The 16,897-nt window shown below is 52.5% G+C and overlaps 1 protein-coding gene across 11 annotated transcripts; it reads left to right on the top strand.

The window, feature by feature from the left end:
- Positions 1–486: 486 nt before the first annotated feature.
- Positions 487–16,479, top strand: ASGR2 (asialoglycoprotein receptor 2). 11 transcript variants are annotated; one of them, XM_077970158.1, is made up of 10 exons: positions 487–595; positions 732–928; positions 1,239–1,415; positions 6,807–6,923; positions 7,137–7,232; positions 7,777–7,848; positions 9,307–9,393; positions 9,473–9,624; positions 15,606–15,712; positions 16,061–16,479. In XM_077970158.1, exons 3-10 carry the CDS (start codon positions 1,292–1,294, stop codon positions 16,224–16,226), a joined length of 921 nt encoding a protein of 306 aa, XP_077826284.1. In that variant the 5' UTR covers positions 487–595; positions 732–928; positions 1,239–1,291; the 3' UTR covers positions 16,227–16,479. The 11 variants fall into 11 exon arrangements, with proteins under 11 accessions (XP_077826284.1, XP_028691786.1, XP_028691787.1 ...); XM_028835953.2 differs by lacking the exon at positions 487–595 and having other exon boundaries at positions 720–928; positions 1,199–1,415; XM_028835954.2 differs by lacking the exon at positions 487–595 and having other exon boundaries at positions 721–928; positions 1,239–1,358.
- The last annotated feature ends 418 nt before the right edge of the window (positions 16,480–16,897 follow it).

Genomic DNA, 16,897 nt, shown 5'->3' with positions numbered 1-16,897 from the left:
ACTCCATTTTGCTTTCCCAGTTTCTCTACTCACCTGGGCCTCCACCTAGAGCAAGTTGCCTCGTCTCTCCAAGGCTCCGCTTCCTCCCTGTGCAATGGGAATAGCAGAAGTCCTGCCTCGTAGCAGGTGTTGTGCTGTGATAAATGAGGAGACACCTTGGAGAATTTAGGGCAGTGGCTGGGCCTAAGGACAGTGTCTGTGTTGCCTGGGCCGGGGCGGGGTCTGGGCCGGGCGGGGTTCTCTGAGGTTGGATTCCTCCTGCAAGGAGAGCTGTTTTTCTGCAAAGCCCCTTCCTCCTCCTGCTGCAGTTTCTGGATTTGAGGGACTTTACTCCCCAGGAGAGTGAAGCAAGTAGGGCCAGAGCTGAGAGTCCGGGGGCTGAGCCCACAGGAAGCTGGGGTCTGTGGCTCAGCCGCCGGATTGGGCAAGAGTAGAGAACCGGTCCCTCTGATCCTGGTCAGGGATATTTGGAGACACCCACAGTTCTGGGAAATTCAGAGGCAGGAAGTGAAAGGGGGAGGAAGAGAGGGAAACGGCAAACTGCACCCCAGCCGCTCCTGGCCTGGCACCCCTTCCAAATGGTGCAATGAATGGGGTGAGTGGCATGTGGAGTTGAGGGCAGCCCAAGGGATGCCCCGTCTCTGGGAATAAGAACAGAGATGGCCCCGTCCCCTGCCCCCACCCCACCAATGAATTACAGCTCTGTTTCCTCTTCTGTTTACTGTCCAAAGTCCCAGGCCAGGAGGTGCCAGGTTAGAACTTGGACACTCAGACCCTCTGGTGCAGGCCTTGCCTGGACCAGCTCCTCCGCCACTCGCCTCTCCTCTATGAGCTCCACCTGCCCCAGTTCTCCTGGCTTTAACCCCTCCTTGGCCAAGGCCGAGATTGCCTGCGGGAGCTGGGTGTCCGAGCTCCACACCTCTCACAGGTGACTGAGGCTGGGGAGGCAACTGGGACGAGGATGTTTGGGAACAAGGAGGCCTTGGTTCAGGGACGGGGAGGACCCCGTGGGAAACTGTGGGGTGGTCTGGTCCATGAGTGTGGAGAGGGGTCTCCTGGCCAGGTCAAGGCCCAAGAGGTCTCCTGAGAAGGGACAGGACCCAGTGGGATTTCAAACCTCAGTCCAAACCCCCTGCCAACCTCAGATCCAACGCAGGCCACCACCCCGACCCCCTCTGACCCTGCATCCACCCCGTAGTCAGCCTCCGCGTGAATCTGCACCTCTGCCCCCGCCCCAGCCCTCAGAGCGACCTCAGCCCAGCCCAGCTCCAGCTCCAGTCTGGGCCCCATCATGGCCAAGGACTTTCAAGATATCCAGCAGCTGAGCTCGGAGGAAAATGACCATCCCTTCCACCGAGGTGAGGGGCCAGGGCCTCGCGGGCTGAATCTCAGGAGAGGAAATCCATCTTTGAAAGGCAAGTGTGCAGTGTCTGTGGCTTCGCTCCCCTCCGTCTCAGCTCGCGATCGCTTTGTCTCTTTGAGGTGTCTGCCGCACCCACTCTGTGAACAGGGACTGAGGAGGGCCGGGCACCCCCGCTTGTCCCCTCACCTCACCTTCCTGTCTACCCCAGGACCTCAGGAAAGGCATGTGCCCAGAGGTGTGGGGAGATCTGGACAATAACTTCCTGCCCTTCTCCCAACCCAAGAACACGTGTGCCCCGTGTGTGCATGTGCATGTATGTGCATATGAGGAATGCAGATTCAGCTGGGACTCGTGTGTGTGTGACTGTTGTGTGTGTGAGTGTGTGTATGCGCGTGAGAGCATGCATATGTTGTGTGATGTGAGCATGTGTATGTTGTGTATGTGAGGTGTGTATGTTGTGTGTGAGAGCGTGTGTGTTGTGTGTGTATGTTGTGTATGTTGTGCGTGTATGTTGTGTGTATGTTGTGTGAGTGCATGTATGTTGTGTGTGTGTTGTGCGTGTGTGTGTTGTGTGTGTATGTTGTGTGAGTGTGTGTGTGTATGTTGTGCATATGAGTGTGTGCATGTTTGTGTGTGTGAGTGTATGTGTGCATGTGTATGTAGAGGTGGGGTGAGTTGGGGTGGGTGGGGGACATGAACACAGAGAGATCCTGGATAGGGAGATCCTCCCCCTATCTCCCAAGACCCTTCCCTGGATCCTTCTCTAATAAATCTTGACTGAAGGATCCAAGTTTTTTGGAAATTTGTTTTTTAGAGACAGGAGTGTAGTGGCAGGATCATAGCTCATTGCAACCTCGAACTCCTAGGCTCAAGCCATCCTCCCACCTCAGCCTCCCACGTAGTTAGGGCTTATAGGTGTGCACTGCTGTGCCCGGCAAATTAAAAAATTTTTTTGAGAGATGGGGTCTTGCTATGTTGCCCAGGCTGGTGGGAAAAGATTTTAAGGCGAGAGAGATCTGAGCAATTCTAGGCAGCAGGGCAAGAGCCAGGGATGGAGGAGTGTCAGGTGTGTGGGTGCTGGTGGTGGAGCCGGGTTCCATGGAGGCAGGGGGCCAGGGGGGCAAGGGCTTGGAGCTTAGGAAGGGGATTGGTTAGTTGGGCTGGGAGGAAGGTCTCCTCCTTCCTGAGGCTGGCTAGCCGAGGGAGGGCTGGTGCTGGGCAGGGCAAGGCATGGCACAGGAGGGACAAGTGGGCCCTCCGGGGAGCACTCAGGAACACCCGTAGCGTCTCCTCTCCCTGTAGTAGGCTGGCTGGACTTCTCAACAGGCGGTGGCCCCACAGGCAGAGGCCCTGTCTGCCTCACTCTCCTCTGCAACTCCAGTGCCCACACGGCGCGCGGCACATAGTGAACACTCAGAAAGAATATTGAATGCTGCTGAATCTTCTGAGGGTGAGAGAATTTAGAGTTTGAGCAGGAGGCTTGGAGAGAGGCCAGGATTTCTGAAATTAATGGGAGAGCGAGCTCACTTGAATGGACTGAGGGACACCAGTGAGGGGCCGTCTGAAGGGATGCAACCAAGTCACTGCGTTTCTCTCCAGCCGCCTGGGTGGTGGGGGCTGGGGCAGTGTCATCATGTGAGCTGACACTGATCGGTGGCTCGCCAGGGCGCATCTTCCACTCCTCCCAGCACTTGATTTTTTTCTGTTACCCCTTTTTCTTTTAAAGACTTCAATTATACATGTAGGAATGGTCCCGCAGCTCACCCATGCTCTATTTTTTTATTATTTTTTTCTCCCAGTGTTTCGTTTTATAGAGTTATAGATGTTCTTCAAGTTAACTAAATTTTCCCCTTCCCCTTCCCTTCCCCCTGCCCCTCCCCTCCCCCTACCCCTTTTCCCCTCTTCTCCCCTTCCCTCCCCTCCTCTCCTCTCCTTTGCTTTTTCTTCCTTCCCTCCCTTCTCTCTCTCTCTCTCTCTCTCTCATATCTCACTCTGTTGCCCAGGCTAGAGTGCAGCTGCTCGATCACAACTCACTGTGGCCTCGACTCCTGGGCTCAAACGATCCTTGCACTTCAGCCTCCCATGTAGCATGTGGGTTTCATGTGCCACCACACCTGGCTAATTGAAAATTTTTTTTTGTAGAGACGGTTTCGCCACATAAAGGGGTTTTGCCATGCTGCCCAGACTAGTCTTGAACTCCTGGGCTCAACTGATCCCCCCGCCTCGACCTCCCAAAGTGCTGGGATTACAGATGTGATCCACAGTGCCTGGCCCTAAATTTTTCTTACGCATTTCTCATCTTCCATTATTTCCGTCCAGTGTGTTTTTTCTTTTCTTTTTTTTTTTTTTTTTTTGAGATGGAGTCTCGTTCTGTCACCAGGCTGGAGTACAGTGGCGTGATCTCGGCTCACTGCAAGCTCCGCCTCCCGGGTTCACGCCATTCTTCTGCCTCAGCCTCCCGAGTAGCTGGGACTACAGGCACCCACCACCACGCCCGGCTAGTTTTTTGTATTTTTAGTAGAGACAGGGTTTCACCGTGTTAGCCAGGATGGTCTCGATCTCCTGACCTTGGGTTTCGCCTGCCTTGGCCTCCCAAAGTGCTGGAATTCCAGGCGTGAGCCACCGCGCCCGGCCAGTGTGTGTTTTCATTTCAGACATTGTAGTTTTCATCTCTAGAAATTCACCTGGGGACTTTTAAATATCCTCCACAATTCTTCTTAATTTTTTGAACATAATGGGGTATGGCTATAATACCTGTTTTACCATCCTTGTCTGCTAATTCTAGCATCCGTGTCAGTTCTGGATCTCTTTTGAAATTTACGAACATCCTTCTTATGCCTTGTGTTTTCCGGTTTCATTGTATGCCTTGAAATCTTTTATTGACTATCCAACATTGTCAATTTCACCTTGTTGGGTGCTGGATATTTGTGTATTCCTCTAAATGTTCTTGGGCTTTGTTCTGGGATGCGGTTAAGTAACTTAGAGTTAGTTTGATCGTCTAAACTCTTGTTTTGGTCTCCTCAGACTCTCAGCTCCGTCTCCTCAACATGCGGAGTCTCTTGGGCTCTGCCTGAATTCCCTTTCCTGGCCTGTAACCTGCAGACTCTCTCCAAGCAATAAGCTGGGGTGATCGGAGGGCTCATCTCGTTCGCTTCTTATCCCTCAGGGATCTTTACTCCTCCTTGCCTGATATCCAGAGTCTTGAAAGCTGTCATGTTCTATAGTTGTCTGTTTTTGTTTTGATTGTCTCTGGGGAGAGAAGAAATCTTCCCATCTTGGGCAGACCCCGTCTGTTAAGTTCAAACTTGCCTAAGAAGCACGTTACATAAATATATATATATATATATATATATATATATATATATATATATATATATATATTTTTTTTTTGAGATGGAGTCTCGCTCTGTCGCCCAGGCTGGGATGCAGCGGCCAGATCTCAGCTCACTGCAAGCTCCGCCTCCCGGGTTCACGCCATTCTCCTGCCTCAGCCTCCCAAGTAGCTGGGACTACAGGCGCCCGCCACCTCGCTCGGCTAGTTTTTTGTATTTTTTAGTAGAGACGGGGTTTCACTGCATTAGCCAGGATGGTCTCGATCTCCTGACCTCGTGATCTGCCCGTCTTGGCCTCCCAAAGTGGGATTACAGGCTTGAGCCACCGCGCCCAGCCCATGTTACGTATTTTAACTCATCTAATTATCCGAGCAATCCAATTGGGTAGCTAGGACTGTGATCTCCATTTTACACATGAGACAGCGGAAGCACGGAGAAACTGAATGCTCGTGCGTGATCTCAGAGCTACCTGGAGGCACAGCTGGGCTGCCTGTGGGCAGTCCGGTTTCAGCGTGGATGTACAGACACGTTGCTGGGCTGACCCAGCGTTACCCAGGGAGTTGGTAAGTCTGACTGGGAAGCAGGACAGGACCCTCTGAGTGGAGGGTGCTGAAAACAACAGTCAGGGACTCACCCGTGGAGGGTCAGCTTGGTGGGGAACACCGTGGTCCCGGGGCGCTTCTGGATGGAGAGGAATGCGAAGGCCTCGGAGGAAGTGATGGCGGCAGTGAGAGGGCGGGTGGGGCTGTGCTCAGAGCGGGAGTGGGCAGTGGAGGTGTCAGAGGCCTCCCTGGGTCGAATGGGGTCCTGAGTGTGGCTGCAGTCGGGGGAAGGTAGAAGTCATTGGTGTGCAAAAGATGAAGAGTTATGGAGAGTCACTTACAGGGGCAGTGTCTGACTCAGGACAGTGGCAGGAAGTGACCTGGGGAGGAAGATCTGGGCCCCTGCCTGAGCCCCCCAGGCTGTGGTCGTGCTGGGTGAGGGATGATAAGAATGAGAAGACAGGGAAGTCCACAGAGTCAGGGTCCAAGGCCAAGAAGGTGTTCTGTTTGCAGGTGGATGCTGCAAAGATGGGAGCTCAGGGCTGGGACAACTGGCGCTGCTCTGGGCCTGGAGGCAGCAGAGGGGGAGCCCAGCTCTGTGTGCAGGAAGACGTGGGTGTGTGAGTGTACGTGATGGGTGTGTCAGAAGGTGTTGGTGTGTGTATGTGTGTGGGAGGGTGTATGAATGTGTGCATTAGCATGTGCGTGCACATGTGAGAGTGGGTACAGCAGAGCATGGTCGTGAGTGTGTGCAAATGTGTGTTTTTGAGTGACGTGAGCAATGTGTGAGAGTGTGTGAGTGTGTGAGAGTTTGTGAGGGCATGTGAATGTATGTGTCAGTGCTGTCAGGGTGCAGATGGATCAAGGGGCGGGAGGGGTACCTGTGAGATGACCTCGGGCTGAGGGGAGCAAATTTAGTGTGGAATGAGCTTTCTAGGGGAGCGAGGGCGGAGGGCGCTGGGGAGGAGGCCTTGTGTGGTGGGGGATGAGGACAACAGGTGGGACCTGGAGGGTTGTGCTTGGAGAGTGGGCTATAGTGGAATGACCCAGACTTAAGGATCTCAATGGAATTTTGGAAGGGGAAGGATTGTTCCAGTATGGATTTTAGGAATAACACAGGGCCCAGCTGCTGGAGTCTCCAATCTGAGGGGACAGGGGCCTTAGAAGAGCTGAGACTAAGGTCCGAGATGATCTGGAGGCCTCTGCCACTGGCTGGATGGGAGGAAAACCATTCACAGGTTCCCCGTCTCAGGATGTGTGCCTAGGCAGGGCCGGGTCTGTCCCCCAGCCCCCTCTGTGTCTCCTGGTCCCCTAGCTCCAGGATCCGGGCTTTGCACACAGCTGATGTGAATATCCTGAGTCGTGTGCATGGGTGTGTGTGCACCAGGGTAGCTGCGTGTGTATATTTGTACATGGTAATATGGGTGCAAATGTGTAATGCTCAAATGCTGGGGTCAAAGCCTGCGATGACTCCCCCACGGCCCCAACCAATCCCTCCATCCAGGTTATGCCTCCTCAGGCTTCAGCACCCTGCCTTTACCCTCTGGCTCCTATGCCCCTCTCCCACAGGGCCACCTCCTGCCCAGCCCCTGGCACAGCGTCTCTGCTCCATGGTCCACTTCAGTCTGCTTGCCCTGAGCTTCAACATCCTGCTGCTCGTGGCCATCTGTGTGATCGGGTCCCAAAGTGAGGGTCACAGGGGCCAGCAGGGATGGGCAAGGGGTGGGGAAAGAGACACGGGCGGTGGCGGGCAGTGACGGGGTGACGGGAGGGGAAGGGATGGAGGCGGGACGGAGCACAAGCTGGGGCAAATGCGGGGCCATTGAGGGGCCGGTCACACAGACGGTGATGGGGACACAGCCCCTCCACCTCATCCTGTCCCCACTGCCTCCTGACAAGGTGCACAGCTGCAAGCAGAGCTGTGGAGCCTGAAGGAAGCTTTCAGCAACTTCTCCTCGAGCACGCTGATGGAGGTCCATGCTCTCGGCACCCACGGTGAGGCGCTGGATGGCTGGGCTCTCGTTTATCCACACAGGTTTGCTGGGCTCAATGCTGAGTCTGCAACAGGGCTTTGTAGGGGTGCAGGCTGGGCAAGGCGTCCAGGAGCCCTGGGGGATATATAGGAGGGAGGCAGGTGGGGACGGAGGAGGCTCGTGCCAGGTGGAGAGGTTGGATCTGCTACACCCGGAGGCGAGGAAGTCACCATGTCTTGGGCCTGTGAGCAAATCAAGTGTGGCAGGAGCCCATCGGAGCGGGAGGCCGATAAGGGTGGCCAGAGAGGTGGGGAGGGGCCGGGCCACGCAGGCGAGCCGTGCTGACAGAGCGAGGCTTTATTTTGAGAAAACGGGGACCGATTGGAGGGATTGAAGCAAGAGAGTGGCCTGAGCCACTGTGGCAGTGCAGGGAGCCTGGGTGGGGTCAAGGAGGCCAGCAGGTGGACGCCTGCAACGCCCAGGACAAGGCACTGGCCCCCTGGTGCCCCAGCAGCATGAAGATGGAGGGAGGCTCAGCACAGAAACAGCTGGCTTTCGGCTTTCAGGAGGCAGCGTGGGTGACAAGATCACATCCCTAGGAGACAAGTTGGAGAAACAGCAGCAGGACCTGAAAGCAGGTCAGAGAGCCTCCGGGGTGTGTGCACATGTGCGTGCATGTGTATGTGTGTGGTGTGTGTGTAGTGTGCACATATGTGTGTGTGCGTGTGTGCGCCTGCAAGTGTGTGTATCTGTCTCTCTCCGTATGTGTGGTGTGGTATGTCATGGATCTGTGTGTGGTGTGTAGTGTGGTGTATATGTGTGTGTTGTGTGTGTACGTGTGTGGTGGTGTGTGTGATGGGTCTGTGTGTGGTGTGTAGTGTGGTGTATATGTGTGTGTGTTGTGTGTACATGTGTGGTGTTGTGTGTGATGGGTCTGTGTGTGGTATGGTGTATGTGTGTATATATGTGATGTGTGATTGTCGCTTGGTGTGTTTGTGTGTGTGATGGGTCTGCGTGTGGTGTGGTGTATGTGTGTATATGTGTGTGTGATGGGTCTGTGTGTTGTAGTATCTGTAGTGTGTGTGTGGCGTGTCTCTGTCGATGTGGGGGTGTGTGTTGGTATGTGTCTATGTGCGTGTGGTGTGTGGTGTGGTATATATGTGTATGTATGTATGTGGTCTGGGTGGCATGTCTGAGTGTGTGTGTGACGGGTCTGTGTGTGTGGTCTATGTGTGGTATACATGTCTGTAGTATGTGGGTGTGTTTGTGGTATGGTGTGTGGTGTGGTCTATGTGTCTGGTGTGTGTGTGTGTATGTGGTCTGTGTGGTATACATGTCTGGTGTATGTGTGTGTGGTATGGTGTGTGGTGTGGTGTGTGTGTGTGATGTGTTTAGTGTGGTCTATGTGTTGTGTTGTGTGTGTGGTGTGTGTGGTGTGGTCTGTGCATGGTATACATGTCTGTGGTGTGTGTTTGTATGGTATGGTGTGTGGTGTGGTCTATGTGTCTGTGGTATGTGTGTGGTGTGTGTGGTGTGGTCTATGTGTGGTATACATCTGTGGTGTGTGTGTGGTATGGTGTGTGGTGTGGTCTATGTGTCTGTGGTATGTGTATGGTGTGGTCTATACGTGGTATACATGTCTGTGGTGTGTGTGTATGGTATGGTGTGTGGTGTGATCTGTCTGTGGTATGTGTATATGTGTGTGGTGTGGTGTGGTCTATGCATAGTATACATGTCTGTGGGGTGGGTGTGTGTGGTGTGGTCTATGTGTGTGTGGTATGAGTGTGCATGTGTGTGGTGTAGTGTATGGTGTGGTCTATACGTGGTGTACGTGTCTGTGGCTTGTGTTTGTGGGGTATGGTGTGTGGTGTGGTCTATGTGTCTGTAGTGTATGTGTGTGTGTGGTGTAGTGTGTGGTGTGTGGTGTGGTCTATGTGTGGTATGTGTCTGTGGTGTGTGTGTGTGTGGTATGCTGTGTGGTGTGGTCTATGCATGGTGTACGTGTCTGTGGGTGTATGTACTTCCCCAGCCACAGGCTGAAGCCTGGCAGGTGGGGACTGCGCCTGCCGGCCACACTTTCAGCCTATCTGTCCTAGATCATGACATCCTGCTCCTCCATCTGAAGCACTTCCCCGTGGACCTGCGCTTCGTGGCCTGCCAGATGGAGCTCCTCCACAGCAACGGTAGGGGTGGGGCCGTCTCCAGGCCCAGTGTGCCTGCCCCTCTGGCTGGATCTCATCCCCCTGCCCCCTGCCCCCTCAGGCTCCCAAAGGACCTGCTGCCCTGTCAACTGGGTGGAGCACCAAGGCAGCTGCTACTGGTTCTCTCGCTCCGGGAAGGCCTGGGCCGAGGCGGAGAAGTACTGCCAGCTGGAGAACTCACACCTGGTGGTCATCAACTCCTGGGAGGAGCAGGTGAGGCCACGCTTCCCACAGGCAGGAGGAAGCCCTTGGAAGGCAGGCTCTGGGAGGCTGGATCAGGCTTATTTTATCCTTTTTTTTTTTTTTTTTTTTTTGAGATGGAGTCTCACTCTGTCACCCAAACTGGAGTGCAGTGGTGCGATCTTGGCTCACTGCAACCTCTGCCTCCTGGATTCACACCATTCTTCTGCCTCAGCCTCCCAAGTAGCTGGGACTACAGGCGCCCGCCACCACACCCAGCTAATTTTTTGTATTTTTAGTAGAGACGGGGTTTCACCGTGTTAGCCAGGCTGGTCTCAATCTCCTGACCTCGTGATCCGCCCACCTTGGCCTCCCAAAGTGCTGGGATTACAGGCGTGAGCCACCGCGCCCGGCCTGTCCTTTGAATCTGAAAAAAGAGTCCAGAAGCAGAAGGAGAATTGTGGTGGAGCTCTGGCAGGTTCAGTGAAACAGCCATTGAATCTTTTTTTTTTTTTTTTTTTTAAATATGTTCAGCTTTCTGATCTAAAGCAGCCGTCGATTTTAAGAGGTGGGAGTTTGCAGCCTGGAGCTTGACAAAGAGACAGGAGCCAGGCAACCAGGTGATGTGGAGCAGGTCAGGAGACAGAATGTGAGACAGGATGACCGAAGGGGCCAGGACAGGGCGGAGAACACAGGGAAGGCAGTGAGAGTCCCTTCTTGCTATGCTGGCCTTCGGAGTGCTGGTCACGTGGATGAAGGGAACCCAGCAGGCAGGAACCCCGTGACTCACCTGCAGAGGGTGACCGGTTCCCTCCAAGGTGCTCTGTCTCCCCTTCCCATGGCTGCTGCCAGACAGCAAAGTTCCTGGAGAAGAATCAGCCCATTAGAATAGACAGGACAGTTTTGGAAAAGGAGGGTAATAATGGTAACATTTACTGAGCACTTACTATGTGCTTTCATCCTTTCACTTCTTCAAATGCCACCATCCCAGGGCACAGGCGCTCATATTTCTCCCAGTATGAGGGAAGGGAGGATGTCAGCACTAAAGGGACAGAGACGTTAAGTAACTTGTCACACAGCTAGCGAGAGATGGGGCCACAATTGAGACCCACACAGCTTCTTTAGCCAGTGTTTTCAACTGCTGCGTGCTGCCTTGGTACTGTGGGGTCTATGAGGGCCTTGTTCTGTATGAACTTGGAAGTTTTTTTTTGAGACGGAGTTTCACTCTTGTTGCCCAGGCTGGAGTGCAATGGCACCATCTCAGCTCATTGCAACCTCCGCCTCCTGGGTTTAAGTGATACTCCTGCCTCAGCCTCCTGAGTAGCTGGGATTACAGGTTCATGCCACCGTGCCCAGCTAATTTTTGTATGTTTAGTAGAGACAGGGTTTCACCATTTTGGCCAGGCTGGTCTTGAACTCCTGACCTCAAGTGATCGGCCCACCTGAGTCTCCTAAAGTGCTGGGATTCCAGGCGTGAGCTACTGTGCTTGGCGTGAACTTGGAAGTATTTTAATGCCACAGTAGTTAAGCCATGTGATACAGGGGCCAGAATGTATGTATTGTTTGCATGACATCAGGCTCTGTTAGTGCTTGACAGCATAGAGTGAGTACAAACATATTTTGCTTTACTGGTCAGGTTGAACTTGCCAGCATTTAATCAGGTTTGACCTATAAAAATGTCAGTTTCATGCAGTTCAACCTAAGATCTCAGTGCTCTGTGATTTGGCACACAGTAAGCTCATGGTCACTACAACTTCGTGGCGGATGATGCTTTCGTCATTATGAAGCCACCATGTGGCCCACTTAATGCTTTTTGCCTTGAATTTATCTGATATATAAATACCACAGTCCTTGATTTTTTTTCACTTGCACTTGCTTGCTGTATCTCTGTCCATCCTTTCGTTTCTTACCTTTTCGAATCTCTGTTTTAAATTAATGATTCTCAGTCTTGACTGTACATTGTAATTTCTTCAAGAGTTAAAAAAAATATCGACTCCTGGATCTCGCCCTTAAAAATGCTGATTTAGGCCGGGTGCAGTGGATCACGCCTGTAATCCCAGCACTTTGGGAGGCCGAGGCAGGCGGATCATGAAGTCAGGAGTTCGAGACCAGCTTGGCCAAAATGATGAAACCCCGTCTCTACTAAATATACAAAAATTAGCTGGGCATGGTGGTGGGTGCCTGTAATCCCAGCTACTTGGGAGGCTGAGGCAGGAGAATCACTTGAACCTGGGAGGCAGAGGTTGCAGTGAGCTGAGATTGCGCCATTATACTCCAGCCCGGGCGACAGTGTGAGACTCAGACTCAAAAAAAAAAAAAAAAAAAAAAAAAAAGCTGATTTAAATTAATCTTGGCTTCATCCTGGATCATTCCCTGAAGGGTACCATGGGGCAGCTAAGCTTAAGGTATTTCTCCTGTATAGGTTTTTTTGTTCTGTTTGTTTTTGAGACAAGATCTGGCTCTATTGCCCAGGTTGGAGTGCAGTGACATGATCTCAGCTCACTGTAACCTGTGCCTCCCAGGCTCAAGGGATTCTCCCACCTCAGCCTCCTGAGTAGCTGGGACTGCAGGTGCACACCACCACACCTGGGTAGTTATTTGTATTTTTAGTGGAGACGGTGTTTCGTCATGTTGCCCAGGCTGGTTTTGAACCCCTGGCCTCAAGCGATTCGCCTGCCTGGGCCTCCCAAAGTGTTGGGATTACAGGTGTCTGAGCCACTGTAATCCAAAAACTGTGCCTGGCAGGTTTTGTTTTTGATGTTTAAAATCTAATAAGTACCTTTTCTTTCAATAGGTGAATGTCTCATTTATATTTTAATAGCTATGTTTAATTCTAGTCCTTTCTTTTTTCTGCTTTACATGCTTTTTGCTGTGTGAGAGGTGTTCTTTTTGTTTTCTCCTTTATGGTATTTTGGAAGCTATGTAGTTTATTTAGAGTTATTCCAGTGATTGCTTGTATAACTTTAATAGGCTGAAAATTATTGGCTTTGAAAACTAAAAGTTTGTATAACTTCCATAGGAAAGGTGAGGAGACCAGGACACCTCTTATTCCCATGTGTCTGTGTCTTTCCTTTCCTAGGTTGCTTAAGTGTTTTATCTGAAAAAAAATTTTTTTTTTTTTTTTTTTTTTTTTTTGAGACTGAGTCTTGCTCTCTCGCCCAGGCTGGAGTGCAATGGTGCAATCTTGGCTTACTGCAACCTCCGCCTCCCAGGTTCAAGCAGTTCTCCTGCCTCAGCCTCCCAAGTAGCTGGGGTTACAGGCATGCGCCGACACACCTGGCTAATTTTGTATTTTTAGTAGAAATGGGTTTTCTCCATGTTGGTCAGACTGGTCTCAATTCCCGACCTCAGGTGATTCACCTGCCTCTGCCTCCCAAAGTGCTGGGATTACAGGCGTGAGCCACCATGCCTGGGCTTTTTTATTTTTTAATGTAGCTCAAACTTTTCAGTTCCTTTCCTTATCATGTTCTCTCTCTCTTTTTTTTTTTTTTTTTTTTGAGACGGAGTCTCACGCTGTTGCCCAGGCTGGAGTGCAGTGGCGCGATCTCGGCTCACTGCAAGCTCCGCCTCCCGGGTTCCCGCCATTCTCCTGCCTCAGCCTCCTGAGTAGCTGGGACTACAGGCGCCCGCCACCACGCCCGGCTAATTTTTTGTATTTTTAGTAGAGACGGGGTTTCACTGTGGTCTCGATCTCCTGACCTTGTGATCCGCCCGCCTCGGCCTCCCAAAGTGCTGGGATTACAGGCTTGAGCCACCGCGCCCGGCCTCTCTCTCTTTTTTTTTTTTTTTGATATCTTCTTTCATGTTTTATGTCATTCTTTTTTTTTTTTTGAGACGGAGTCTCACTCTGTTGCCCAGGCTGGAGTGCAGTGGCCGGATCTCAGCTCACTGCAAGCTCCGCCTCCCGGGTTTACGCCATTCTCCTGCCTCAGCCTCCCGAGTAGCTGGGACTACAGGCGCCCGCCACCTCGCCCGGCTAGTTTTTTGTATTTTTTAGTAGAGACGGGATTTCACCATGTTAGCCAGGATGGTCTCGATCTCCTGACCTCATGATCCGCCCGTCTTGGCCTCCCAAAGTGCTGGGATTACAGGCTTGAGCCACCACGCCCGGCCTTATGTCATTGTTTTTAAAATTTTTCGAGTATGTAAAGAAACTGTTCTCCAACATCCCCTCATATTCTGAAACAAGGCTTCTTTTCAAAGTCTATTTTTCACCTCTCTTTTTGATATCACAATTCTTTTTTCCTCTACCTCATCTTCCTCTTTCTTTTTGGGGGCATAAGTTTCGTGTTGATTTTCTCTGTTACTTTTATGAATGGGCACAATGCTTTCTTTCCTATGGTTCACCCAGGAAAAGGGGAATGAATTATCCTGGACCGTCTTCTCTGATCATCTGGCACGATCTGATTCCTTCTCTCAGTCTTTAACACAGAGGGCCGAGTGCTGCTAATTTGTAATCTCTGCTCAGTTGTTCCGTTACTTTTTTTTTTTTGAGATGGAGTCTCGCTCTGTCACCCAGGCTGGAGTGCAGTGACACCATCTCCGCTCACTGCAAGCTCCGCCTCCCGGATTCACGCCATTCTCCTGCCTCAGCCTCCCGAGTAGCTGGGACTACAGGCGCCCGCCACCTCGCCCGGATAATTTTTTGTATTTTTAGTAGAGATGGGGTTTCACCGTGTTAACCAGGATGGTCTCGATCTCCTGACCTCATGATCCGCCCGCCTCGGCCTCCCAAAGTGCTGGGATTCCAGGCGTGAGCCACCGTGTCAGGCCAGTTGTTCCGTTGCTGGTGGTGATGGGAGGGAGGGCTGGCAGCAGGTAGCAGCACATAGTGTGTCTCCAGGCACTTTCTCTCCAACTCCGTTGAGTCCTCTGAATTTGGGGAGCAGCCTCACCTGCCTCAGGACTGCCCCTTCACGCATGGGACATTTTCCTGTTTGTGGGATTCCAGGATTTAGGGATGCCACAGTTTCTGGTGCTCAATCAGATGAGGTGAATAACTGCAACCTTAGTTGTTTTTCTAGAGGGTGGGAGTAGAATTAGGCAATTGTCCTTCCAATACTACTGGGGCCCCTTCACAGGCTGTCAGAGGGAATTGTTAACTGTGCACATTGCTCAACGGATCCATCCCTCCGCTTCCTCCACAAAATCAGGTGACCACACCTTCCCCTCCTACCCTACTGAACCGCAGGACTTAGGTCCCCAGGAACAGCTGTATGTGTAAGAGAAAGCCAGTTGGAGGGGCTGCCATGCTGGGAGTGTGGGTGTGTGTGAGTCCCGGGGAGCTGTCTGCAGGCTCGAAGGCCACGTTCACCCAAGCCCCTGTCAACTGGCTGACTGGGCTGCTTCCTCACACCCCAGGCGTCTCCCTATTTTCCCCCATTGTCAGACTCCGTGTAGCTAGATCATAATGGGGTCTGAGCTTAGAAGCTCCTGGGCCTGACACATCTCATAGAAGCTACCATAGAAGTGAGAGCTGCCAGGGGCCGAGGTACTTGAGAGGCGAGTGAAGCTGAGATCATTAGTGGGTCTGGGGTCTGGGGGGCAGTAAGAGCAGGGACCAGGTCGGGATCCCAGGAGTTCGAAGCTGTGGGCAGAAGACAGGGAGAGAACTGGAGCTTGGGTAGAGCCATAAGCCGGGAATGAAGGGGGACACTGGGCCAGGGCTGTGAACAGGGGACGGTGGCCACTAACTCAGGTACAGGATTGGCTCTCTGTCTCTGCAACTCCCTGCAAAGTGTGGTCACTGCAGTGCCCATCTTAGAGGGCTTCGAAGGATTAAATGAGATCGTCTTTGCACAGACAGCACAACGTCTAGCCCAGCAAATGTGCACTGAACAATAGCTAGAGTGACAGAAGGAAAAGCTAGGAAGCAGCCTTGTTGGGAGCTGATGCTTCAGCCTGGGGGCAGATCAGGCTGGGGAAGGCTGAGGGGGGGCCACAGTTCCATGCCTGCGTGGAGGGAGGATAAAGGCCAAAGAGACTGTAGACATCCTTCTTGCCTGTGTTTCCAGAAATTCATTGTACAACACACGAACCCCTTCAATACCTGGATAGGTCTCACGGACAGTGATGGCTCCTGGAAATGGGTGGACGGCACAGACTATAGGCACAACTACAAGTAAGTGGCTTCTTCCCTCATCTCCTTGTTAGATTTCTCTGGGGACAGCCCCCTTGGCCTTTCATGCCAAGCCACCCTGACTCATCCCTCAGGTACCAAATTCCCCAGTCCTCTCCTCCCCAGACTCCCAACCCCTCCAAAGCTGCGCTTTTCTGGGCTGGGGGTGAGGGTTGCTGGGACTGGGGATAGGAAGCATCTTTCTCTGCAGTTGGGTTCTCCTCAGACTGGGTCGCAGGGCACACCCCAGCTCTACTCTCAGCCTTCAAGGAGAATGGTCGTGAAGAGGATGATGGGTAAGTCGCTTTCTTACCACCGTGGCAGAGTCTGAGTTTTCTCTTGCCTCCTTAGGAACTGGGCTGTCACTCAGCCAGATGATTGGCACGGGCATGAGCTGGGCGGAAGTGAAGACTGTGTTGAAGTCCGGCCGGATGGCCGCTGGAACGATGATTTCTGCCTGCAGGTGCACCGCTGGGTGTGTGAGAAGAGGCGGAATGCCACCGGCGAGGCAGCCTGACCCCAGCACACCTCTGTCTAACCCATACCCCACACCTGCCCAGCTCTGGCTTCTCTGTTGAGGATTTTGAGGAAAGGAAGAAACATTAAGACAGGGGTATGGGGAAGAGCTGAGTAAAGAGAGAAAGGAGGTAGTTTAAGAGTCCCTGACCCTGGAGGGCTGAGATCCCACCTCCTTCTGTAATTCATTGTAATTATTATAATTGTCAGCCTCTTCAATGGAGTAGGAAAGAAGAAACAAATGCTTGAATCTCTTTGTGGCCTGGTTATTGGGAACTGAGAAACACAGCATGCAAAGAGGAGGGAGAGGGGAGAGTATGGAAGAGGCAAGGTGTGTGTCCCAGACAGCTGCCCCTTGGTCCCTAATCCCGAGGGACATTGGTCAGGGAAACGGGAAAGGGGCTTGGAACAGATGGGCTTAGTGGCTGGCACCGGTGGGAAAGGGGTCAGCTGGGCTGTGGCTGGAGGGTCCGCCTGGCTCCCAGGGCTCCCAAAGGAAGCATCTTTCTCTGCCGTTGGGTTCTCCCCAGACTGGGTCGCAGGGCACACCCCAGCTCCACTCTCAGCCTTCAAGGAAGATGGTCATGAAGAGGAGGATGGGTAAGTCGCTTTCTTACCACCACAGCTCTCTCTCTTTTTCCCCAAGCAGATCTAGACATATCTCCAACACAG

The sequence above is a fragment of the Macaca mulatta genome, chromosome 16 (genome assembly GCF_049350105.2).
Source record: "Macaca mulatta isolate MMU2019108-1 chromosome 16, T2T-MMU8v2.0, whole genome shotgun sequence".
Classification (NCBI taxonomy): Eukaryota; Metazoa; Chordata; class Mammalia; order Primates; family Cercopithecidae; genus Macaca; species Macaca mulatta.
Note: the sequence above shows the minus strand (reverse complement) of the source record. Positions and strands in the feature narration are given on the sequence as shown.

What these genes read in the sequence shown, in the direction of transcription:
- ASGR2 (XM_077970154.1), top strand. Translation starts at nt 1,292, where the DNA reads ATGGCCAAGGACTTTCAAGATATCCAGCAGCTGAGCTCGGAGGAAAAT. An exon ending in GTGAGGCGCTGGATGGCTGG is followed by an intron (nt 7,253 to 7,721) that starts GCTCTCGTTTAT and finishes CTGGTGCCCCAG; the next exon opens with CAGCATGAAGATGGAGGGAG. An exon ending in GGAGCTCCTCCACAGCAACG is followed by an intron (nt 9,394 to 9,472) that starts GTAGGGGTGGGG and finishes CTGCCCCCTCAG; the next exon opens with GCTCCCAAAGGACCTGCTGC.